The sequence below is a fragment of the Syngnathus floridae genome, chromosome 4 (genome assembly GCF_059516105.1).
Source record: "Syngnathus floridae isolate MCC-2025c chromosome 4, RoL_Sflo_1.0, whole genome shotgun sequence".
NCBI lineage: Eukaryota > Metazoa > Chordata > Actinopteri > Syngnathiformes > Syngnathidae > Syngnathus > Syngnathus floridae.
Window position 1 is genome coordinate 3,628,548 of NC_142416.1, and position 27,439 is coordinate 3,655,986.

Below are 27,439 nucleotides of genomic sequence, written 5' to 3' on the forward strand. Positions count from 1 at the left end.
TTTAATTGTTGACCCGTGACCCCAGCACTGGAATTGCAGAGTCTGTCCTGTTTCCTCAACCAGTTGGCTGTTGGGTTCAGAGCATTTATCTGAAAAGAATCTCACAGAGGCAGGAGATGTCTTCGATGGCAAACGACTTCTGCAAAAGGGCGTAAACCAGACACACAGCAAGTGTGGCTGAGATTTGCGCCCTTCCTCCAGTTTGGTCGTGCCTTTTATTGAGGAACAACAATGGAGGGAGTTTACATCAATGCATAGTTTCTCAAACAGCAAGGGCATCTCATGATTTCAGAACAATAGGGATGCTATTATAAAAAGGGCAGTATGGTCGTCTCATGACTTTAGCTTAACAAAGACGTAGTCTTAGTGCCCCTGGGATGCATACGTCTTGTGGCGTACTCATGAGTTTAGCTTAAATAAGACGTTTGTCTGCTTCAGCCATCTCATAACAAACTCATGATCTGGTCATGACTAGCTAACTAAGGAGTTTATTGTATAGCGCGACTCATGACTCCAGTCATGTGCTCCTTAGCCAGCCACATGCTCCCAAGCCATGATCACGAGGTCGAATTGTCACATACTGTGGAAGATATTGCACACATACGTAGATACATAGAATCTAATGATAATATAGAACGTATATTTTTCCCAACATTCCCTCCTGTTTATCATTGGAATTCATGGGAAAACAAAACATCAGCTAATAACTATATATGTGTATAAATGAGTATATGCCTACACAATATAGTATAGTAATATCAAAAAGTATGAAAGTTTACATTCCAGAGTTTATCGGAACCACAGCTCTCCATTCGGCTTTGGCTATGTTCGTCATAATGGAATGTATTTTGTTCTGGATCATCAAAAAGAAAAAACAAACAAACAGGGTAGGCATCGATTTACGCAAGGTGGTCCCATTCATCTTGTTCACGCTGGACCAACATGACATTCTGGACAGCAAATGCAAATGTCAACATTTTAGTCATCATGTGACGAATACAAGGTATGATGCATGATGTAAAAATACAGAGAAATAATAGTATGGCAATTAAAAGAACTGCAACTTTCAAGAGAAGTTGCCTCCAATTGCCATCAAACAGCCACCAAAAGGGATGGACATCCTTGGCCGGAGTTCCATCCTGGGACTTAGCCCTACCGAGGTTCCGAAGTCCTTGTAGAGCATACTCGATGCGGGTGTCATTTTCTCCTGGGATGTAGGTACAACAGGAGGTACCAACTATTTCACACACACCTCCTTTTTCGGCAGTCAGGAGGTCCAAAACCATTCGGGACTGCAGTGCCATTAGTCTCAGAGCTTGCAGCTCCGTCTGGTAACCTGTAGAGCTTCGAGAGTAAAATTGGCAAAGGTCTTCAACCTGTAGTCCATAGTTTCTATTCCGAGAATAGTCTTAGCCACACCCGCCTGTGGGAAAAGTGTGAGTGCCACCTTTTGTCCTGTGCTCCAAAGCTTGTATTCATCTGGTACGTCTGAGCCCCAGACACTGTCGTAGGGACGGAAGGTGGGAGCAACAGCTGCACATGTCTTTCGCCGATGACGTTCCTGAAAATGTGTCAGACTGAGGAACACAGTGTGATCTGACTCGGCGACCACAGAGCCACCATCCCCAGAGTGGAGATTTTCGCCTCCTGCTAGGATTTGTCTGATTGTTACTGTGGTATTCATCAAGGTCTCGCTGGAAGGTTCTAGAGGTGCGGTGGTGATGCAGTGTCTTGTATTTCCCACCTTTATTCCATCAACACGTCTTCGTCGGAAGCACAGGGGATGTGAGATGGTTTCACTCACTTCGAGAGTCACTGGTGCGGTTGTGACGACAGAACTCTTTGACACTATTGTGAATGGCCTAGAGATGTTGTAACAGGGATGGGCGGCCAGTTGTGCCTCAGTAATTCCTGACCGCCTAAGTCCTTTGAGGGGATTAAACCCAAAAGCCCTTAGTATTGCGAAACACCATCCATTTTTTTCTGGCATGGGTCGGGCATATAGGACGGGCTGTTGACTAGATCATGGCATTATGGAACATACATAACATTCAGTTTGATTGTATGTTTCGGCCAACATTGACACATTCTGGTACCACATCTGCATGTGGTATATCTGGGTTTATTTTTATATACTTTGTCAACAGTTCGGTCATCATTCTCTTGATTCAAGCGGAAGTTCCATTTTCCCCATTGGGATCCTGGCCACTCCATGTGATTGGCAAGCATGCTACAGCCACAGCACAGACAAGCACTCCTCTGAGTGCCATTTTCTGTTCAGTTCCACAGAGCCACCTGAACCCCTAGGGAGCTAAATGGCCAGGGTTCTTATTTCTTCACCGGTTTGAGACTGATGCCAAACTAAAATTGACACCCCCTTTGTAGCCAGACTTCACCCTGACCGGGGCCTAGGAGCCAAGCAGTTTACAGTGGCTGAGATGTATCCAGCTGGGTCTTTCTGCAATCTTAATAGCTGTGGGTGTGGCGAGTAGGACTTGGATTGGTCCCTCCCGCCGGGGTGAAGACCACGTCTTTCGCTTGATCACTTTGATGAAGACCCAGTCACCTGGTTTTGCTGAGTCATCCTGTGGAGATAAAGGAGTGGAGGGCAGTACATTTGCATTTGAGACTTCTTTCGTTTGCATGGTTTTGATCATTAGTCAGCTAGAGTTAGCTCTTCTGTGGCTTTGTCTAAATCATGTGAGAACAGAGGGAGCCTGTATGCTCTGCCATGAATGATCTCATAAGGGGTTAGACCTTTGCTACAAGGCGTAATCCTCATATAGAGTTTAACCAAATCTAGACATTCGGGCCATGGTCTTCCCGTTTCTGCCACACATTTGGTTAATCTATTTTTAATTGTTCCATTTGTCCGTTCAACGAGACCAGTACTTTGTGGATGATAGGCACAATGATGTTTTAACGTGATCTGCAAATGTTCAGCCATTTTGTTAATGACTGAATTGACAAAATGTGGTCCATTGTCACTGTAAATGGTCTCTGGGATGCCATAACTGGGAATGATGGTCTTGCAGATGGCCTTTGCTACTGTTATAGCATCTGCATTTTTTGCTGGGATTATTTCTGTCCACCTTGAAAAGGCATCGATTAGGACCAAACAGTATTTGTACAGTCCACACCTGTTTAGTTCTATGAAGTCCATATGCAACATATGGAACGGATATGTTGGTTCTGGGAATTTTCCTCTTTTTGGTCTTACATTTCCTTGTGGATTATTTTTTATACATACTTCACACGCTCTACAAAAAAGTTTTGAGTACAAATTGAAACCATACGTTATAAAGTGTTATGATATTAGCTCCTGCATCCCCCCTGTTGACACATGATTACTCCTCTGTGTCGAAATTGCAGCTGCTTTAAAAAGGGATTTAGGGAGAACAGGCTTATTATTTACATAGTATATGTCTTTGTCTGTCCGTTGTGCACCTTTAGCAATCCACATTTTCTGTTCTTGTTTAGGGGCTGAATGTTGCATAACATGCAAGGTCTGTGTATTTATCAGTTCCTCCTTTTCTGACGGCAATCTCAGAAATAGGTCTGAGGTTCTGTATTTGCCTATAGCAGCTTCCTTTGCTATTTTATCTGCTAAGGCATTGCCTAGTGATACCAAGTCTTTCCTCAGTGTGTGTGCCTCACATTTGCAAATTGCAAGCTTTGTGGGCAACATTACTGCCTGGAGGATTAGAAGTTGTGCATGTGTTATTTGCTTTCCTGTTGAAGTTATCATTCCACGCCTTTCCCATTGTTTTGCAAAGTAAAATACTGTTGAAAATGCATACTGGCTGTCTGTGTATACAGTTAGGTCTTGTCCATCTGCTAGAGTACATGCTCTGGCCAGTGCAATGATTTCAGCGGCTTGGGCTGAGAAATGCGAAGGAAGAGTTGCTGCTTCTATTACTGTATCTGGGTTTTCCATGACAGCATAACCTGTCTGTGTTTTACCTATTGGTGTTCTTGAGCAAGACCCATCTACAAACCACATTTTACCTGTGGTGAGTGGTGTGTCTGATAAATCTGCTCTGGGAAGCTGCAGTTGTTCAGTGTCCTCTACACAATTATGAGGTATTCCATCATTTGGTGTAGTGAGTAGAGTAGCTGGATTTAATACAATGCAGCGTTTAATGGTTATGTGTGGCTGTGACAGTAACAGAGCTGTATAAGACAAATGTTTGGCTGGAGACAGCATATTCATTTTACCAGTAAGTAACAACACATCAACAGCATGTGATACAAACAGGTCTGTGGGATGGAACAAGATAACATCTGCTGACGTTTCTACTGCCATTGCAGCAGCACATATAGCTTGAACACATGGTGGCAAAGCTCTAGCTACAGGGTCAAGTCTTTTGGAATAGAAAGCTATTGGTAGCCATTTCATGCCATGTTGTTGAGTCAGTACTGATGTCATAAACCCATCTTTACAGTCCACTGTTTGCATAAACCTTTTGCTGTAGTCAGGTAGGATCAAATTTGTTGTTTAAACCATTGCCATTTTCAATTTTGTGAATGCTTCTTCTGCTTCTGGTGTCCACGTGATTTTGTCTTTGAGTGCTAATGGCTGTCCATGAGCTACCTCTATCAGTGGTTGAGCCATTTTAGCATAGAGTGGAACCCAGGCTCTGCAGTAATTACATAGTCCTAAGAAAGACATAAGTTGTTTCTTTGTGACAGGTCGTGGTGTGTCTAATATGGCCTGTTTTCTGCCTTGTTGTACTGCTCTTCCCTTTGCTGAGAGTGTGGGACCAAGATAATTCACTTCTGGTTTTACCCATTGTAACTTCTGTTTACTGACTTCATTTCCTGTCTGGCCTAGGTGTTGCAGAAGGTGGAGGGAATCTCGTCTGCATGCTTCCTTTGTTTCTGAAGCAATTAAAATATCATCAACGTAGACCAAAACTTGACTCTCAGATGAAGGTGTGAAACCAGCCATAAAGTTCATGATAGCCTGTGTGAAAATGGTTGGGCCGTCGGTAAAACCTTGTGGTAATCGGGTAAAGGTGTACCCCTGACCCTTATAGGTGAATGCGAACCAATACTGAGAATCATCAGCTACAGGAATAGAGAAAAATGCATTACTAAAATCAATCACGGTGAAATGAGTCCTATTTGGCTGCAATGAATTTGGTAATGTGTGCGGATCAGGAACGTTTGGTGCCCTGGTCTGCACTGCATCATTTACTGCTCTCAAATCCTGGATCATTCTCCATTTTGATGCTTCTGCTTTTTGAACTGGGAATATACTAGGTGTATTACATAGAGAGTCATTACATTTCCTAATTATTCCTGCTTTTAATAGATCTTTAATGACTGGTTCGATGCCTATAAAAGCTTCAGGCTTCAAGGGATACTGTTTTACTCTGGGTCTGTAAGAAGATATTGGTTTCATTTCCACAGGTGGAATGGCTGTAACCAGACCAACATCTGTTGGGCCTGTGGCCCACACAACAGGATCTACACTCTTCAAATCTTTTTCATCCTCCTCTGAAAATGCAATAGTTCCTGTTGGTCATTCTAGGGCATGGATTTTTGGAGTAGCTGTAAATAACATGCAAAGTTTGTGTCTGTACATGTCACAGCTCGGGCTGCACTCGCAACTTGGAGCTTCCCATCCTGTTTCACAAGGCTTATAGGCCCGCATACAGACAATTGGTAAAGGCATCCAGGCGGGTTCGGAGGCGGGTTCGGGTGTGGCCTGAGGGAGCCTCCGATGCACTTCGTGACTGCTTCGACACCACTGACTGGGACTTGTTTAAGCAGGCAGCCACCTACAACGATCGGACGGACATAGAGGAGTATACTGACTCTGTTTCCTCGTACATCACAAAGTGCATCGATGATGTGACTTGCTCAAAATCCGTCGTCACTCGCGCGAACTGGAAGCCGTGGCTGACAGGGGCTGTCCTCAGACTGCTGAGGGCCAGGGACAAGGCTTTCAGAGCGGGGGATGAGGCTGGCTTGAGGACAGCGAGGGCCGACCTGTCCCGAGGCATCAAAGAAGCGAAAAAGGCGTTCTCGTGCAAGGTCTCCACCCACTTCAAGGACAGCAAGGACGCACGTAGCCTTTGGCAGGGCATTCAGACCATCACGGACTACAAGCCCGCGCCGAGGAGCTGTGAGGGCGACGTCCGTCTGCTGAACGATCTAAACCGCTTCTTTGCTCGCTTCGACGCCCAGAACAGCACTTGCCCGCTGAAGACCACTCCCCCCCCCACACGAGCAGCCCCTGCGCCTCTCTGCCGACGGAGTGAGGAGGGCGCTTGCCGCTATTGACACCCGTAAGGCGGCGGGCCCTGACAACATCCCGGGTCGAGCGCTGAAGGACTGCGCTGGGGAGCTGTCGGGTGTCTTCACGGACATCTTTAACGTTTCCCTGCAGCAGGCCATCGTCCCCTCTGGTTTCAAGGCTGCCACCATCGTTCCTGTGCCGAAGAAACCTGCACCGTCCTGCTTCAATGACGACCGCCCCGTGGCACTGACGCCCGTCATCATGAAGTGCTTTGAGCGGCTTGTCATGGAGCACATCAAATCCGTTCTCCCCCCCCACCATTGACCCTTTCCAGTTTGCGTACCGTGCCAAGCGGTCCTCTGAGGACGCCATCTGCTCTGCCCTCCACTCGGCCCTCACCCACCTGGAGAGAAAGGACTCATATGTGAGGTTGCTTTTTGTGGACTTCAGCTCTGCCTTCAACACCATTGTGCCGCAGCGACTCATCTGCAAACTCAACGAGCTGGGCCTCAGTACCTACCTCTGCTACTGGCTACTGAACTTCCTCTGTCAGAGGCCTCAGGTGGTGCGTGTTGGTGACAAAATCTCCGCCAGCATCACGCTGACCATGGGGGCCCCCCAGGGCTGCGTGCTCAGTCCATTGCTCTTCACCCTGCTGACGCATGACTGCACTGCGACCTACAGCGACAACCGCATAGTGAAGTTTGCTGACGACACGACTCTGGTGGGTCTCATCACGAAGGGCGACGAGACTCGGTACAGGTCGGAAGTTGACCTTCTGACCACATGGTGCAGGGACAACAACCTCCTGCTGAACGTAAACAAGACCAAGGAAATCGTTGCCTTGCCTCCAGGTCGCCATTGTAAATGAGAAAGTGTTCTCAATTGGCTTACCTTGATTACCTGCCGCTGATCATCGACGGTGCTGTGGTGGAGAGGGTGAGCTGCACCAAGTTCCTGGGGGTGCACATCAGTGAGGACCTCTCCTGGTCCGCAAACACCTCGTCACTGGCAAAGAAAGCTCAGCGCCGCCTGTACTTCCTGCGGAAGCTCAGGCGTGCATGTGCTCCTCAGGCAGTCCTGTCTACATTCTACCGTGGCACCATTGAGAGCGTCCTCACCAGTTGCATCGCTGTCTGGGGTGGTAACTGCACTGAACAGAACTTGAAGGCCCTGCAGCGCATAGTGAATACGGCTGGTAAGATTATTGGTGCTTCGCTCCCCTCCCTGAAGGACATTTACACCTCCCATCTCGCCCACAGGGCAACCTCGATTGCGAGAGATGTGAGTCACCCGGCTCACTCTTTGTTTGACCTTCTGCCCTCTGGGAAGAGGTACAGGAGCCTGCGCTCCCGCACCACCAGACTCGCCAACAGCTTCTTTCTCCAGGCTGTTAGGACCCTGAACTCGCTACCCCCTTCTGCGTAGCGTGCGGCACTGTTGCGCTATTTTCTGGAATGTCTGCTGTACGCTCACTTGCTCCTTTTTTGCTCCTCTTATTTATTTATTTGTTGTGTTATTTATTCATTATTTATTCATCACGCTGTTGTTATACTTGTTTACTTGTTTGTCTGTTGTGGGCCATGTCTTGTCACCGTGGGATAGGGGGGAACGAAATTTCGGTTTCTTTGTGTGTCTTTGGCATGTGGAGAAATTGACAATAAAACTGACTTCGACTTTGACTTATAGTCAGTTGAGCTTTGGACCTGTGTCTTTCCACTGAATATGTTCTGGTTTCAAAAGTGACACGTGAGGCACTGATCCTCCTCTATTCATGTTTTTTAGATTTGTAGGTAAGATTACTGTGGCACCTGCAAATGATCGGTGATCAGAATATATATAGTCAATGGACACTGGAACGGAGGGCCTGTTTAGGAACTCCTCACCATATTCAACATCTGAACATGGTGAAACTTTCATTGTGACATGTAACTTGGTGTACTGCATTTCATCTTGGAAATCAGAAATGGTGGATTTTGCAAGTTTGATCAGATCTGCAGTTTCTCTGTCACAGAGGGAGTGTGGGAAATCAAGTGAATAATAAACAGCTCCATCTCCCTCTGTGAGTAAGAGGTGTGGCACTCTGGCTGCTGTCATTCCATATTTTAGCGGGAACACAGCTATGCCTAGGGCTGACATTAAGTCTCTTCCTAGGAGATTTACAGGACAGTGAGGTGAGTAGATGACTGGTGCTGAAATCACACTGCCTGTTTCTGGATCTTTAACCTTTAGTGGTATTGTCATGTGTTCCAGGTATGTCTGACCATTAGCTGTTTTGACCCAAATTGACTGCTCTCCAGTGGTCAGGCCTTTAACTTTGTGTCTTAACACTGATGTACAGGCGCCAGAATCACACAAAAAGGTTACTTTTTGTTCATTAACAATCAAATCTTTGAATGTTTTTTTCTTTTACGTGACTCAATGATCTGAATGCTGTAAAAACATCCAAGAGATCACGCCTGTCCTCATCATTTAGTCATGCGCTCTGTTCCGGCCGCGGTCCTTTTTTCTTTTTAGGACATTCTTTGGACCAGTGGCCTTTTTCTCCACAATGCCAGCAGGCATTGGGGTCGCCAGACCAGCGGGGATGATTTTTGGATGCTGATCCTCTACCTCTCCCACTGAAATTTCCTCTGCGTCCACCTCAGTCTCGATAGGGCAGGTGGTTCTGATAGAAGAATTCTGATTCTTCCACGCAGTCTGAGTGTGCCCAAAAAACTCCGGCTGACCCCGTGGGAGTTTTAGTTTTTTTTACAATTTTAGCGGCATGTCTAGCCCATTGCATTACCGTAGAAACACTGGCTGTGTCTACATTGTGTTTTCGAATCCATTCACTGATGTTGGGTTCCATTCCATTTAAAAGGGCATTTTTTAATTGTTGTTGGTAGGGGCCTGCGTCTTGGTCGTCTACAGGGATTCCACCGTGAACTCTGAATTCTTTTTCAAATCTCACCCTAAAGTCGTCAACATCCTCACCCAATTTTTGTTTTATCCCTGCCAGATGTCCATAATCAGCTCTTCTCCTAAATGTTGTTCTACATCGGTCCCATAAAGTGTTTAATTGAGCCAAATATGGACCTCTTAAAGGGCTAGAGACACCGGTAGCGTAATTTCCGGACTATAAGTCGCGTTTTTTTTCATACTTTGGGTGGGGGGGCGACTTATACTCAGGAGCAACTTATATATGTTTTTTTTTCACAAATTTTTACTTGATCATTAAGACATCACTTAAAAGTATAGTTGACCACTTCCCATGTTATTTTTAGTATAGTTGATCACTTAGCATGCTTTTATATCTTTATCTTGAACATATTCAAAACATAAAAAATAGAGAAAACATCAAATAAAGCAATTAACACTTTAAAGCACCATATCCAAGTCCACTGTCTGTTTGCTCCTCTTATATTTATTATTATTTATTATTATATGTGTATTTATCATTTATTCAACACTCTTATTTATTCATTGTTTATGCCTTCTTGGTTTTTTTTGTGTTGCTTGTATGGATATGTGTACTATCTCACCGAGGGATAGTGGGAACGTAATTTCAATTTCTTTGTGTGTCTTGGTATATGAAAAAAAAATCGACACTAAAGCAGAGTTTGTCTTTGATAAAACAACCAAATAAACAAAACAAAAAACTACATCTGAAAAAAAATATATTTTCAGACGAAACTGGATGAGGGCGCTTTAAATTTCACCGTTGGCCGTGACTCATCAACTGGGTGGGCTTAAGAAAAATGGCACCAAAAAGAAAGTCCTATTTTGCAAGTTACAAACTTCAAGTTGTAAAATATGCAGCTGAAAACAGTAATCGAGCAGCAGAAAGAAAGTTTGGAGAACCGTGATGTACCAATGGATTACTATTTCAAGTGACGTCATGGGCACCGCGCGGCGCGACCCACGTAAGGACGACCGGCGTCATTAGCGGTGATCATTTCTAAGTGACACGGAGGACAAAGAGTTTAAAGGAATTAAGGATTTGGAGTGACATAGAAGGTTTGAAAAACTATTATTGCTTTTACGCACGCCCGGTCCTACTCTACTGAGTCGGGGGCCGGCGCTCGGTCGAGTGGCTGTCCGCGAACGGTGCATGGGGCTCGGACATGGCCATTACGCACGCCCGGTCCTCTGCCATGGAGCTATCGTCTCTGGAAGTCCACGCCGCCACACGCTTGGAAGTTTGTTTTGTGGAATAAAGAGCCGTTTACCAAACCCACGTCTATCCTTGTACTTTGTTAACGCTACAATATAGTTATATAGTAGATCTGTGGAATAAAGACGAGGCTGACGTCAGGGCGCACGCGCGGCGATGTTGACAAAGGACGAGGAATTTGATCGATGGATTTAATGGATTTAAAGTGCACGGATGGTTTGATAATATTATTGCTTATATTATAGTTATTTGAAATATAGTTTATCTATCGTTATATGAGCCTGTGGAATATTTTGAAGTGCAAGCGCCCTCAGCCGCGCGCAGCCATTGTTGACAAAAACGATCGATGGATTTAATGAATTGGAGGGACACCGATGGTTTTATAAACATGTTATTTGTGTAATGGTTGTCCTAAATCACTCTATATGTTACGTCAGGCCCGTTCTCAGCTCCTCATTTGTGTTTGTCACGTTAGCATACCTATCGTTTAGCCTGTTGCTATCGTATCGAATGATTGATGGATTTAATGAATTGGAGTGACACCAATGGTTTTATAAACATGTTATTCATGTAATAGTTGTCCTTAATCACTCTATATGTTACATCAGGCCCGTTCTCAGCTCTTTGTTTGTGTTTGTCACGTTAGCATACCTATCGTTTAGCCTGTTGTTGCTATCGTTTAACCTGTTGTTGCTCGTTCATGACTGTTTTTGGTGTGGGATTTTGTCGAATAAATTGCCCCCAAAATGCGACTTATACTCCGGAGCGACTTATATATGTTTTTTTTCACTTTTTGGGGCATTTTATGGCTGGTGCGACTTATACTCCGGAGCGACTTATAGTCCGGAAAATACGGGTATATGTATAAATCGGTTTTAGTTAGCTTATGGGCTTATACATATAAATTGACGCTCGAAACAACGAAAAGGAAACTGTTGCTCTGAAAAATATAATTTAAATTTGCCGCACAGACGAGTTTGACTGCACCGAGCCGCCAGCCGGAAGTGACGTCCCATGACGTCTCAAGTTGTACGCGTTTAGCTTCAGTGAATGTAAACAAAAAGTGAAGAGGGGCCAGCGCGGAGACGTCGGGCCAGGTTTGCGGCCAACCCAGCTCGCCTAGCCGTGCCTTCCATTATCCTGGCGTACGTTCGTTCGACTTCTGACGACTTCTGCAAAAGGGCGTAAACCAGACACACAGCAAGTGTGGCTGAGATTCACGCCTTTCCTCCAGTTTGGTCGTGCCTTTTATTGAGGAACAACAATGGAGGGAGTTTACATAAATGCATAGTTTCTCAAACAGCAAGGACATCTCATGATTTCAGAACAATAGGGAGGCTATTATAAAAAGAGCAGTATGGTCGTCTCATGACTTTAGCTTAACAAAGACGTAGTCTTGGTGCCCCTGGGATGCATATGTCTCGTGGCGTACTCATGAGTTTAGCTTAAATAAGACGTTTGTCTGCTTCAGCCATCTCATAACAAACTCATGATCTGGTCATGACTAGCTAACTAAGGAGTTTATTGTATAGCGCGACTCATGACTCCAGTCATGTGCTCCTTAGCCAGCCACACGCTCCCAAGTCATGATCACGAGGTCGAACTGTCACATACTGTGGAAGATGTTGCACACATACGTAGATACATAGAATCTAATGATAATATAAAAAATATTTTTTTTCCCAAAATTGGCTTCTCCATGGTTGGCTGACTCGTCCTCGACTGTGATCAGATAACTTGAAGCACGTTGAATGCCGCTTTCCTGTTTAACAATGCAACTAAACCTATGCTAAGTTTATCTTCAAAGTCAAAAAAGTTAAAGTCTGCTTTATTGTCAATTTCTTCACATGCCAAGACACACAAAGAGATCGAAATTACGTTCCCACTATCCCACGGTGACAAGATATAGTTCACAATGTACATACAAGTAAACAACACGAGCAAAATAAAACAAGAAGGCACAATCAATGAATAAATAAGAGTGATGAATAAAAAACAAACAACACAATAAATAAGTACAGGACGCTACGCGGAAGGGGGAAGAGAGTTCAGAATCCTAACAGCCTGGAGAATGAAGTTGTTGGTGAGTCTGGCGGTGCGGGAGCCCAGGCTCCTGTACCTCTTCCCAGAGGGCAGAAGATCAAACAAAGAGTGAGCGGGGTGACTCACATCACTCACAATCATGGCCGCCTTGCGGGCGAGATGGGAGGCGTAAATGCCCTTCAGGGAGGGGAGTGAAGCACCAATAATCTTACTAGCCGTGTTCACTATGCGCTGCAGGGCCTTCATGTATTCAGTGCAGCTACCACCCCAGACAGTGATACAACTGGAGAGGACACTCTCAATGGTGCCACGGTAGAATGTAGTCATGACGGCCGGAGGAGCACTTGCTCGCCTGAGTTTCCGCAGGAAGTACAGGCGGCGCTGAGCTTTCTTCGCCAGTGACGCGGTGTTGGCGGACCAGGAGAGGTCCTCACTGATGTGCACCCCCAGGAATTTGGTGCTGCTCACCCTCTCCACCGCAGCACTGTCAATGGTAAGCGGCAGGTGTTGGGTGTGACCCTTCCGGAAGTCAACAACAATTTCCTTGGTCTTGTTGACGTTCAGCAGGAGGTTGTTGTCCCTGCACCACGCGGTCAGAAGGTCAACCTCCAACCTGTACTGAGTCTCGTCGCCCTTGGTGATGAGACCCACCAGAGTCGTGTCGTCAGCAAACTTCACTGTGCGGTTGTCGCTGTAGGACGCAGTGCAGTCATGCGTCAGCAGGGTGAAGAGCAGCGGACTGAGCACACAGCCTTGGGGGGCCCCCGTGTTCAGCATGATGCTGGCGAAGATTTTGTCGCCAACACGTATCACCTGAGGCCTCTGACAGAGGAAGTTCAGTAGCCAGTAGCAGAGGTAGGTACTGAGGCCCAGCTTGTCGAGTTTGCAGATGAGGTTTTGTGGCACAATGGTGTTGAAGGCAGAACTGAAGTCCACAAACCGCAATCTCACATACGAGTCCCTACTCTCCAGGTGGAAGAGGGCAGAGTGGAGGGCAGAGCAGATTGCATCCTCAGAGGACCGTTTGGCCCGGTACGCAAACTGGAAAGGGTCTAAGGTGGGGGGGAGAGTGGATCTGATGTGTTCCAAGACAAGCTGCTCAAAGCACTTCATGATGATGGGTGTCAGTGCTACGGGGCAGTAGTCATTGAAGCAGGATGGAGCAGGTTTCTTTGGCACAGGTACGATGGTGGCAGCCTTGAAACATGATGGGACGATGGACTGCTGCAGGGAAATGTTAAAGATGTCCGTGAAGACACCCGCCAGCTCCCCAGCGCAGTCCTTCAGGGCTCGACCTGGGATGTTGTCAGGGCCCGCCGCCTTACGGGTGTTGATAGCGGCAAGCGCCCTCCTCACGCTGTCGACAGAGAGGCACAAGGACTGCTCGTGTGGAGGGGGAGTGGGCTTTCGCGGGCAAGGGCTGTTCTGAGCGTCGAAGCGAGGATAGAAGCGGTTAAGATCGTTGAGCAAACGGACGTCGCCCTCACAACTCTGCGGCGCGGGCTTGTAGTCCGTGATGGTCTGAATGCCCTGCCAAAGGCTCCGTGCGTCCCTGCTGTCCTTGAAGTTGGCGGTAATCTTGCAAGAGAACGCCCTTTTCGCTTCCTTGATGCCCCGGGACAGGTCGGCCCTCGCTGCCCTCAAGCCAGCCTCATCCCCCGCTCTGAAGGCTTCGTCCCTGGCCCTCAGCAGCCTGAGGACAGCCCCCGTCAGCCATGGCTTCCAGTTAGCCCGAGTGACGATGGACTTCGAGTGAGTCACATCGGCAATGCACTTCGTGACGTAAGAGGAAACAGAATCAGTATACTCCTCTATTTCTGTATGACCGTTGCAAGTGTCCGCCTGCTTAAACATGTCCCAGTCAGTAGTGCCAAAGCAGTCTTCTTGGTAAACTAACACAACACACAATAATAATGAGTAAATAACCCTAAACACTTCAACACACATTAAGTATATGTGAGGTAACTTGTATGCAGTTCCTTAAACAAATATTAAGTAAACAAGGGATAACTTATATGCAACTACTTCAAACTGGATGTATTTTCTGTAACAACAAAAACAGTTCCAATCAACAACAATCTCTGAATCAAAGCTACAGTTAATAAAAAGTAAAGAAGTTCCTTTGAACTAAACAAAGAACATTTTGCCTGTGCAAAGGAGCTCTGCTCATCGCTAGTGAAGGCCTCTTACAGAAATAAATAAAAAGATAAGAAAAGGACAGGAAAGATACATAAACCTGATTGGGGTCAAAGGACATCCCTGGAACTAGATAAGAAGAACTTAGTTGAACGATACGAGTTCAACTCGTAAAATATAAGGCCTCAGGTCTGGCAGCCCAAGGCTTCACCTAAATTATTACAACACACAGCAAACACAAAGTCACAAAGCCAGTTCTTGTCACTCAACTCAGGAAATTTGTTGGATTCCCCCCCCCATCTCTAAAGATGTGTAAATATCCTCTTTAAGCCCCCACACTTTTTGAAAAACTTTTCCCAAACTTAACCAAATGACACAAGAATGGTAAAGCAAGTCCTGGTGATCTGCAGCGGTTTCCTCCAGGAAGGCAATGAACTGGCGGTGCTGTAGTCCCTTTACTCGTATAAAGTTCACAAGTTTTGCCACTGGAATCACCACATGATTAAGTTGCAGCACAGACTTATACAGAGATTCCTGATGAATAATGCAGTAAAAAAACAACAACCTGGTCAGGGTTTCTCTCTTTCACTTTATCCTGGATTATTTTCAGCAGCCCCGAAGTTTTTTCCAGTTTCATTTGGGAATTCATCCATGGTGATATTGACAAGTTTACTTCAAGGTAGCTTCACTCTCGATGGCAGCAGACACCCTATCATACAAGTCCTCACCCTGCGTTTTTCTTTTTAGGGACTCCATGGTTAAACATGTCTCCATTATCGCAAACCTTTTGTTAATCCCCTGGATAAAAACTAGGAGCTGGGCAGTGTCTTTCTTTCATCCAGTGCTATTGAATATAATGTAAAGGACTTTGCCTTTTTGTTTAACTCACCGGCAATATTTTCATCAATGAGTTCCACACGGCGAGTCACTGTCCTCCGTGATAAACTGATCTTTTCAAACTTGCCTTTGTCCTTCTGACAAAGAGACCTGCTGTCTCCATTATGCAGTCTTTCAAAAACTCACCCTCTGAGAAAGGCTTGCTGGCCTTTGCCAATTTGAATGCCAGCAAAAAGCTTGCCTTGGTACAGAAAATTGAATTCAAGTTTGTCCGTGAATTTTTTTTTGCTAGGTGTAAATTTGCCAGCAACTTCTCTGCAGTGACCTCCTGCTTGCGCGCCGACTGCTGGCTAGCATATATTGCACTGTCCACTTTTCTTTTCTTCGGTTCACTCATTTTCACAGAAGGGCTCAGACACGCAACGTTAAAATGGTGATGAAGAGTGATACTGCTTTGCCAAACCGATGTTGTGTTGTTCAACACACATACCAGCACTATTTACCCACAGGGTGGAGGGTCATGTCTTTGGCGTAATCGCTGACCTGCAACCTTCACCCCTAATCTCCGCATGCTGGCCTCAGTTACATCCGCCTCTCTATACAAATAGCGTGCCGGCCAGAAATGCTCCCATTCACATAACCGGGTCCACAAGTTTTGGTCACACGTTAGGGCACGGCGCACCACACCATAAGGTGCCATGCGTCCATTTGGGAGAAAATTCCCGACTTTTAGGTGCGCCTTACCTATATGGTCATGAAAATACGGTAGTTTAAAAAACTACAGCGGGTCGGATTACAAAGCTGAACGTTGACTTTACCGTAGTCATGACGACTGTTGTTTACATACCTCCGGAGGCTAATGCTAAGCTAGCTGCTGGACTATTACATGGCAGTATTAGCAGCCAGCTGAGCAGATATCCTGACGCAGTCCACATCTTGGCAGGGGACTTTAATCGTGTAGACTTGAAAGCAGCACGCTCTAGTTTCCACCAGCATGTTAAATGTGCCACTAGAGGAGCTAACACTCTGGACAAGGTCTACTCCAACATCAAGCTAGGCTACAGGGCAAAACAGCTACCTCACCTGGGACAGTCTGACCACATGTCACTGCTATTAATCCCTGCATATACCACCATCAGGAAATCAACTCCTGCCATCACAAAATCTGTTAAAACCTGGCCTGATGACGCCTGTCAGCAGTTGCAGGACTGTTTCTACAGCACTTACTGGGACATCTTCGAACATCGGGACCTGAACGTGTTCACATATAGTGTTCTGTGTTATATCAAGCACTGCACAAACACTGTCACAGTGGACAAACTTATACGGATATACCCCAACCAGAAGCCCTGGATGAACCGGGAGGTCCTTCGGCTGCTAAAGGAGAGGGACACCACTCTGTCCCTCAGGTCGGAGGACAGGGCTCTCTACAGCACAGCCAGAGCCAATCTGAGGAGAGGCATCAGAGAGGCCCAGCGTGCCTATAAGAGGAGGATTGAGGATCACCTGGACAGCAACACCAGCAAGCAAGTGTGGCAGGGAGTCCAGCATCTCAGCAACTACAGAACCACCATCTGAGCTGCTGAAGGGGACGACTCACTGGCAGAGGACTTTAACACCTTCTTTGCCCGGTTCGAGTTCGAGCCACCTGAAGCGGCCACATAACATCTTACAGTCTGCAGCAGCTTCACCCTTACAGTGAAGGAGCATGAGGTGAGGCGCACGCTGCGGTCCATCAACTCAAGGAAGGCTGCGGGTCCTGACGGCGTCACTGGGCGTGTCCTGAAGGACTGCGCAGATCAGCTGGCTGGAGTCTTCACAAAGATCTTCAACCAGTCCCTTACAGAGTCCACCGTCCCATCCTGTTTAAAATCCTCCATTATAGTCCCCTTGCCCAAGAAATGCCACATCAGCAGCTTCAATGACTACCGGCCTGTCGCACTCACCCCGGTGGTGATGAAGTGCCTTGAAAAGTTGGTACGGGGTCACATCACATCATTCCTGCTCAGAGGTTTTGACCCCCATCAGTTTGCCTACAGGGCAAATAGATCAACAGAGGATGCAGTAGCTACAGCCCTCCATGCTGCACTGTCCCATCTGGAGCAGCCGGGAAACTATGTGCGGATGCTCTTCGTGGACTTTAGCTCTGCTTTTAACACCATCCTCCCCCACAGACTGATGGACATACTGGGGTACCTGGGACTTCCACACAATACCTGCATATGGATTAAGAGCTTCTTGACGGGTCGCAGCCAGAGGGTGAGAGTGGGCCGTCATACATCCACACCTCTCAGTCTTGGTACCGGCTCCCCACAGGGCCGCGTACTGAGCCCACAGCTTTACACTCTCTACACACATACATGCACCCCGCCCACCACAGCAACACTATTGTGAAGTTTGCGGATGACACCACCGTGGTGGGGCTCATCTCAAAGGGGGATGAGTCTGCCTACAGGGACGAAGTGATGCAGCTATCAAAGTGGTGCGGAGAGAACAATCTGCTCCTAAACACGGCTAAAACCCGAGAACTGATCATTGATTTTAGGAGGAAAAATAAAACGGACATTCCACCAGCTATCATAAATGGGGTCTGTGTGGAGAGGGTGTCCTCCTTCCGCTACCTGGGAGTCCACATCGAGCAGGATTTCACCTGAAGCGTGAACACCTCTGAGCTGCTAAAAAAGGCCCAGCGAAGACTCTACTTCCTAAGGGTGCTTAGGAGGTACAACATTACGCAAAGACTGCTGGTGTCTTTCTATCGCTGTTTCATAGAAAGCACTTTAACGTATTGTATATGTGTTTGGTACTCTAGCTGCACTGCAGCTCAGAGGAAAAAGCTCCAAGGGGTCATCAACACAGCACAGAAGATCGTTGGCTGCCCTCTCCCCACACTGGAAGACCTACACAGAACCCGCTGTCTCAAAAAAACACAGAACATTCTGAAGGACATTTCCCACCCTGGCCACTCCCTTTTCGAACTGTTGCCATCAGGCAGACGCTACAGATCGATTAGGTCAAGGACTAGCAGATTTGCAAACAGTTTTTACCCCACAGCGGTAGTCACTTTAAATGCCGTCGGTGCATGTCTGTGTATGTTCTTCTGTAGGTCTTTTAGATTGTACTTTTTAAATCTTTTTAATCTTTTTATTCTATTTATTCTATTTATTTATTTTATTTTATGCACTGATCAGCTGGCACTTTTAAATGTTGTTGTAAAAGTGAGACAATGACAATAAAGATCTATTCTATTCTATTCTATTCTATTCTATTCTATTCTATTCTATTCTATTCTATTCTATTCTACATGGCCTGCAGGCCATAGTTAGCCCATGCCTGGCTTAAAATGTCCAAAAACAGCTATCAATTGACACCAAAGTTTGTATGGACATATCTACTTATGACTACTTATCATACATATCATACATACATAGTACATATCACAAGGATTAGCCTCTTCTTGTCTGATTTAAGAGCAAGAAATCAGCAGCTTCTTTGCAGCTAAAGTGCCCTGTCTTGTCTATTTCCTTTCACCAGTCACCACCATACGTAAACCCGACGTGTTCTGAGATGCTTTATGAAAGCTGAATTGTTCATGCGTCGTTATATATTCAATTGACATTTATACGGGTTCATTGGACTTATTGACTGCGCGTCTGCATGTGTGCTATGAGGTAGCAGTGGGGCACACTAAAGAGGATGAAGGCCGATGTCACAGGAAGAAGCAAATTTAGAGAAAAAATGAAATAGGGAGTAGCAAAAATCAAATTCAACTCCATCCATTCATTTTCAACACCGCTTATCCTGTTCAGGTTCGCAGTAGGTGCTGGAGCCTATCCCAGCTGACACCGGGTGAAAGGCAGACTACATTCTAAACTGGTTGCCAGCCAGTCGCAGAGCACATGTAGAGATGAACAACCAGTCACACCTACGTACATGCACACTGCGACTGAGCGGACATTGAACACATGCTGCCCACACACAACTTCGGCGTGTGTATCCCTTCATTATCAATGACTCAAGTTTAATTCAAAAATGAAAAAAAGTCACAGGGCTCAGGGGGTTCTTCTCTGCTCAGGCATGAGGGGGCGGCCTTGCACCAAAGCTGCCTCGCCTTTGGCGAGGCGCGTGGCAGCAGAGGCGACACTTTCCAGTCAAGCCTTAAACTGCTGACCTTTGAATGGCATGCCAAAGCCATTATTCCGCACAAAACACCGTTAGCGTTGCAAGGCAGGAGGCAAAAATGATAATGGCAACAGGGAGTACAAAGTAAAAACAACGAGTTGCAAATATATTTTTCTTTTTTTGCAGAGAAATGTTAGAATAGAGGTTTCAGGCGAGAGGTTTCAAGCAAGAGGTTTCAGGGACCAGAGCAAGTTTTGCGTCTCCTTAAGTAGAACTGCTCATGCAACATAGAGTTGCCCACTTCCTTGGAGAGCAAGTTTTGTGTCTCCTTAAGTAGAACTGCTCATGTAACATAGAGTTGCCCACTTCCTTGTCTGTGAAGGAGGGAGAATTTACCACTTTGTGATTTCATAATTACTTCTTTCACATGAAGTCATCAACATTATAACAGGATTTTTTTATTGGAATCAACTCAGTGATTGCTCTGAATGAATGAGTGTGGGACCTCTCACATGCTGATGTAGTATTGTTGAAAAAAAATCCATGTAACAGTGCTTTGCACACTTCACAACAAAGTACATGACAAATCACCCGAACATGTCAGAAATTGTGTTTGTTCAACCATGGAAAGCCGTGAAAGAAAATCAGCATTAAACCATCAGATGCACATTAGTGCATAGCTTATCCTGAGCGTGTGAGTCCAACCCTGCCTTTGTGACAAGGGCTCACAGTCATTCCAGGATTGGTAAGTGAAGGTGTCACTGTGAGTTTGTTTGAGGGCTGGGGGACTTTATTTTTATGGATTCCACATTCTGTGGATGCCTAATTGTCTGGTATAGACCCATGAATATGCCAGTTCGAGACGTGCTAATCCAATTTTCTGGCATGCAGCCAGTGTATGTATGTTGGCGCTGGTGTTTTGTCGCTCCGCAGGGGTCCATTTCATGTGAGAGTGACCATGAAAGCTGGTTGTCTTTGCTTAAACCAGTCTACTCTGTGGATTGATTCAAAACAGACATTGTGAGTGTTGTTCCGAGTTTGGATTATGCTTTCAAGTGGATTCTATGGTAGATTTTGCGAGGGAGGCTAATTTAGTTCCAATAGCAGATGTGCTTTCCCAGTTTGGAATATGCTTTCAAGTGGATTCCATGGTAGATTTTGTGAGGGAGGCTAATTCAGTTCCAATAACAAATCTTTAGTCAGTTTTATGACATGTGGAGGTTAGAATGCTACTGTTTGAGTACGGAAGCAGCTGAACCTCCCTTTAGTTCATGAGTAGGCAACCCTGGTCCTTGAGGGCTAGTGTCCTGCATGTTTTCTGTCTCCCTGTTGCAACACACCTGATTCGAATGATCATGATTGTTATCCAGCTTCTGCAGACCTGGCTGATTATCTGACCATTTGAATCAGGTGTGTTGCAACAGGGAGACAGAAAATATGCAAGACTCAAGGACCAGAGTTTCCTACCCATACCTAGTTGTTACAGCATTTATAAAAGTATAATAGTAATAATATGGTAATGTTACATAAAACCATGCCTGTTAAATGTTTTTTTCCATTCATGCTAATATAACAGGTTTCTTTCACTTGTTATACTAAGTCCTTATTAAAAATTGTTAAGGTTCGTGTTAATTGTTTTTACCTTGTATTTGTTCAAATTTCTTGAAGCAAATATAAATGCGTGCATGTTTGCAGAATTATGTTCGTGTAGTGGAAGTATGGTGGGATGAATACAAGGACTACTTCTACGCCAGTCGTCCTGAAACACTAACCCTTGCCTATGGAGACATAAGCAAGCTGAAACAATTCAGGTACATCATACCCTATAATAACAAAAATCAAGATTTGTTTGAATGTTTTAATAGTTTTCAGGTTTTGTTTGTTGTCTCTTGGATTACATATTCTCATATATCACAATTTATCAATGTTCTTTTAATCAATTGTCTCTTCTTAATTAGGGCAGTGTGATTGATTTTGTTGAGTAATTATAGTTTGGGGTTTGTATAGAACCTTTTTTGTATTTATTTTTGTGAGAAGCTTCTGTGATTTAAAACACTGCTTGCACAACTGCAACATGACTATGAATGCAAAAGGGGCACAGCTTTGTCTCTCATATGATTTTGGCCACTACTGCAACATGACTGTATGATGCAAAAGGGCTTTGTCTGTAATTAGATTTTTTTTCAGGTTTGCACCTGAGTTTTGGAGCCAACATTTTTTGATGTAATTTTGCTCATAATTAATTTTCAAGTCAAGTGAAATCTATTTATATATCTCTTAGACACACAAACATGTCTCAAAAGGGCTTCATATACCCACAGTTGACAGTTAATGGCATCCCCTGATCTTAACCCACAGGGGGACAAGAAAAAAACAAAAAAACATCTGAGGAAAAATTAGAAACCTTGACAAGGGGCTTCAGATGGAGAAAATCCTCTTACAGGATGACTAGGCTGCAATTGATGCTGGTGAGCAAGATTTAAAACATAATGCAATGTAATGTGAGTTAAAATAGTGTACAAGTCTATTCAATCAGATGAAGCACTGCATGAAGACGGCTTCAGTGAAGTGGTTGGTGAATGTAGAAAGCCTCAATAGCAGCATCTCTGAGTAGATGGTCGACCTCAGATCTTGTCACAGTTAGTCGATGAAAAATCCAGACACCGACTTCGAATTTGGTCATCGTCACCAAGCTCCTCCCCCAAGGGTGGGGGGGAAGTAGAAGCGACGGTCAAACAGGCCAACCAGCTCAGTGGCCTAGTGGTAGAGTGTCCGCCCTGAGACTGGAAGGTTGTGGGTTCAAACCCCGGCCGGGTCATACCAAAGACTATAAGAACAGGACCCATTGCCTCCCTGCTTGGCACTCAGCATTAAGGGTTGGAATTGGGGGGTTAGATCACCAAATGATTCCCGATCGCGGCACCGCTGCTGCTCACTGCTCCCCTCTCCCCCAGGGGATGGATCAAAAATCACACGGGGATGGGTTAAATGCAGAGGACAAATTTCACCACACCCAGATGTGTGTGTAACGATCATTGGGACTTCAACTTTTAACTTAACTAAATGCAAGAGTATATACATATATACGTATATATAATAAATTTTTAGGGTGGCTTGATGGGGCACTGGTTCGCACGTCCGCGTCACAGTACGGAGGGTGTGGGTTCAATTCCACCTCCCTGTGAGGAGTTTGCATGTTCTCCCCGTGCTTGCGTGAGTTTCCGAAACTCTGGTTTACTCCCACATCCCAAAAACATGGCTGATTGAGCACTCCAAATTGCCTGTAGGTATGAGTGCGAGTGCCTATGGTTGTTCCTCTCTGTGTGCTCTGCAATTGGCTGGCAACCAGTTCAGGGTGTCCCCCGCCTGCTGCCCGATGACTGCTGAAATAGGCTCCAGTACGCCCACGACCCCCGTAGTGACAAGCGGTACAGAAAATAGACGGATGGATGGATGGATGGATGGATGGATGGATGGATGGATGGATGGATGGATGGATGGATGGATGGATGGATAATACAGTTTTAGTTGTGTTTCAAACATTTCTGCTGAGGCTCTAATGCAGGGGTGGGCAAACTTTTTGACTTGTGGGCCGAAATGGGTTCTAAATTTTGACCGGGGGGCCGAACCGGGAGCAGATGGATGTAGTGTTTGTGTGAAGTAATATAAACGACATGTAAAGGTCATTGCATAAAAGGTTTATACTTTTAGTAGATACTAAAGCATGGATATTAAAAAAAAACTTTTTGAAAACAAATGCATTTAACAGCATCACAAAAATATTTCACCAAAAAACTACTATCAGTGATTCTTATTAAATACGACACTGTTATGATGAATAACATTTTCCATCACTTCAGCGCCTGCAGGTCAGATTTATGAAATATGTTTATCTAATGAGGCGAAATCACATCCAACGGCAAACATTCTGACCAAATATGTACATCATCTTGAAGAATCAGTGAAAGAATACATCTAAATAAAGTAATAAAGAAATCAATAGTATTGTGGGTTTCGCTTTTTTGCTAGTGCATCATAGTCTGGAGTAAAATTTGTTGTAGTAATTCTTAGGATAGAGCCGAGGTGTCGGTCCGTTAACCTAGATCTGTGACGGGCTTTGTTGACGTTCATGTGGCTGAAGGTCTTCTCACACACGCAGGTCGAGCCAAATTGTCAACTCTTTTTTAACATTCGGCACTCAGTGTCTACCTTTCTTTTCTTCGGGCCACTCATTTTGATGGAAGGATTCCATGGGAAGGTTTGTGGGTGGCATTAGCGTAAAACTGTATCTGAAAGCTCAGCGCACGAATTATGAGAACACTGACGTCACAGCCTACACTCGAAATTCGGCACTGATAGATAAAATAGAGCGTGCAGTGTGCCGCGTCCGTACTACTGAGTACGCACACACACTTGTGAGTGTGCACCGAGCTTTCTCACACGGCTCCCGGGAGTAAATGCGCGGGCGGGCGCTTCCCCATCTACTGGGGAAACAGTAATTGCAGGGAAAATGACCCCCCAAAAAAATTAATAATACAATTTATTCAGGTTTGGCGGGCTGGATTAAACGGCCCCGTGGGCCGGATGCGGCCCGCAGGCCGTAGTTTGCCCATGTCTGCTCTAATGTCTGGTATGTAGGGCCTTCCAAAGCACTGCAACCTGAATAGAAAACACCTGGAGACCTCTTTTTGGCTCTCAGGATCATACAAGATGAGTGAATTATGAATAAAGGTTTTGGGACCGAATATAGTATGGTATCACTAAATGAGATAAGAGAGTGTAGATCAATAAAATATATTTTATAGATAAATTGTCTTCGATAGATAAATGAATAAATAAATACATACGTACATACATACATACATACATAGTACATACATACATACAGTATCTCACATAAGTGAGTACACCCCTCTCATTTCTGCAATGTTTTAATTACCGTATTTTTACATACATACACAAATACATACATACATACATACATGCATGCATGCATGCATACATACATACATACATACATACATACAGTATCTCACATAAGTGTGTACACCCCTCTCATTTCTGCAATGTTTTAATTACCGTATTTTTCCGAGTATAAGTTGTGGTTTTTTCCCATAGTTTAGGTGGGGGGGGGCGACTTATACTCAGGAGCGACTTTTATGTGAAATTATTCCCAAATTTTTACTTGATCATGAACATGTTACTTTCTTACTAGTATACAGTTGATCACTTCATATGTTATTTTCACTTTAAACGCATGAGGGTGCACTATGGCTGTGGAATAATTGGAGCCTCACTGACAATGAGTTCCATTCATTGACTTCCAGAGTCAGGAGATTTAATGATTTGAAATGGTATCATCTGAAAACAGCCTTCAAAATAATGCACCCTACCTCAAATCAAAGCACGGCTGAATAACAAAAATAACATGGAGAATTCTTAACAAATACTGTAAATATCTTTTGAGAACAGCTTTTATTATTATAAAACTTTTAATAACAAGGTGCAAGTGTACATACTGTAAATATGTAAATACATTTTTTGTATAACAAGGTACAACACTCTTAAATGTGTTTTTAGAACTAACCAACTCAGTTGCCTAGTGGTAGAGTATCCGCCCTGAGATTGGAAGGTTGTGGGTTCAAACCCCGGCCGGGTCATACCAAAGACTATAAAAATGGGACCTATTGCCTCCCTGCTTGGCACTCAACATTAAGGGTTGGAATTGGTGGGTTAGATCACCAAATGATTCCCGAGCGCGGCACCGCTGCTGCTCACTGCTCCCCTCTCCCCCAGGGGATGGAGAGGACAAATTTCACCGCACCCAGATGTGTGCATGATGATCATTGGGACTTTAACTTTAACATTTATTATTATTACGTTTTTTTTTTATAAAAAGGTACAAGTGTATGAACTGCAATTGTGTGGGCACTCCCTGCCTTCTGCTGACGAGTGGGCAACATGCGTGCCATAATTCTTCAATTTAAAAGTTTTATTTTGAATCTTGTTTTTTTTTTTTAAATTTGGGGTTACAAAAATCCACGATGTAGTGAAAACGCGGTAAATGAACCGCCATGTAGCAAGGGATTACTAAATTTTGAACTGCAACTGGTGGCGCGGCGCACACGCGGCATTGTTTACATAAAAGACGAAGGATTCCATCACGGGATTTAATGACTTGGAGTGACGCAGATAGTTTGATAAAATTGTTGTTCATAATTATATGGGCCTGTGGAATAATTTGAACTGCACACGTGGCGTTGTTTACATGAAAGATGAAGATTTTGATTGATGGATTTAATGATTTGGAGTGGCACAGATGGTTTGATAAGATTGTTGTTTATGTAATAGTTATTTGATATATACTTTATATATCGTTATATGGGCCTGTGGAATAATTTGAATTGCAACTGACGACGAGTCCGACGTCAGCGGTGCGGCGCACGCGCGGCGTTGTTTACATAAAGGACGAAAATTTTGATCGATGGATTTAACGATTTGGAGTCACACAGATGGTTTGATAATATTATTGTTTACATAATAGTTCATTGATATATACTTTATATATCGTTATATGGGCCTGTGGAATAGTTTGAACTGCAACTGTCGACGAGTCCTACGTCAGCGGCGCGGCGCACATGCGGCGTTGTTTACATAAAGGACAATCGATGGATATAATGATTTGGAGTGACAGCTGGTTTGATAAAGGTGTTATTTATGTTATAGTTATTTGGATAACTGATAATTTTACATCAGGCCAGTTCTCAGCTCCTCGTTTGTGTTTATGTCACGTAGGCATACCGTATTGTTTAGCCTGTTGTTGCTGGTTCATGTCTGTTCTTGGTGTTGGATTTTGTCAAATAAATTTCCCCCAAAATGCGACTTATACTCCGGTGCGACTTATATATGTTTTTTTTCACTTTATTGTGCATTTTGTGGCTGATGTGACATATATTCCGGAGCGACTTTTAGTCCGAAAAATACGGTATATCTTGTCATGGGACAACACTGAAGAAATGACAATTTTATACAATGTTAAGTAGTCACTGTAGAGCTTGGATAGCAAAGTAAATTTATTGTTACTTCAAAGTAACTCAAAATACAACAATGAATGTGTAAAATGCTGGCAACAAAAGTGAGTACATCCCAACTGAAAATCTCAAAATTAAGCCAAAATTAGGACCAATTAGACATGTTTCCTCCTTGTGTAATGCGACGAGTTAGTGTAAAGAGGTGTTAGGTGTGACTAGGTATTAGGTGTATTAAATTAGGTATTTTCACTCTCATACTGGTCACAGGAAATTCAACATGGCAAAGAACACGGAGGATCTAAAAAAAATAATTATTGCTCTACATAAAGATGGCCTAGGCTATAAGAAGATTGCCAACACCCTGAAACTGAGCTGTAGCACGGTGGCTAAGGCCATACAGTGGTTTACGAGGACAAGTTCCATTCAAAACAGGCCTCGCCATGGTCGACGAAAGAAGTTGAGTGTGCGCGCTCAGCGTCATATTCAGAGGTTGGCTTTGGAAAACAGGCGTATGAGTGCTGCCAGCATTGCTGTAGAGGTTGAAAAAGTGGGGGTTCAGTCTGTCAGTAATCAGACCATACGCCGCACACTGCATTCAATTGGTCTGCATGGCTGTCGTGCCAGGAAAAAGCCTCTTCTAAAAAAGATGGACAAGGAAGCTCGCAAAAGGTTTGCTGAAGACAAGCAGACTAAGGATATGGGTTACTGGAACCATGTCCTGTGGTCTGATGAGACCAAGATAAACATATTTGGTTCAGATGCTGTCAAGCATGTGTGGTGAAACCCAGGTGAAGAGTACAAAGACAAGTGTGTCTTGCCTACAGTCAAGCATGGTGGTAGGAGCGTCATGGTCTGGGGCTGTATGAG

General features: G+C 44.7%; 1 protein-coding gene, 1 long non-coding RNA gene and 1 pseudogene across 6 annotated transcripts in view; 1 reads left to right on the forward strand and 2 right to left on the reverse strand.

Annotated features, from left to right (window-relative positions):
• galnt7 (UDP-N-acetyl-alpha-D-galactosamine: polypeptide N-acetylgalactosaminyltransferase 7) overlaps window positions 1-27,439 on the forward strand; it is a 288,442-nt gene that overhangs the window by 139,117 nt on the left and 121,886 nt on the right. For all 5 annotated transcript variants that reach the window (XM_088372323.1, XM_088372324.1, XM_088372325.1 and 2 more), the window contains one exon: window positions 21,237-21,352. In XM_088372323.1, the coding sequence (XP_088228449.1) occupies window positions 21,237-21,352 (116 nt within the window). The remainder of the gene's footprint in view (window positions 1-21,236; window positions 21,353-27,439) is intronic.
• The window catches only part of LOC148398592 (uncharacterized), a 34,297-nt gene that overhangs the window by 862 nt on the left and 5,996 nt on the right, over window positions 1-27,439 (reverse strand). The window lies entirely within an intron of this gene.
• LOC148398593 (uncharacterized) lies at window positions 228-3,740 on the reverse strand (annotated as a pseudogene).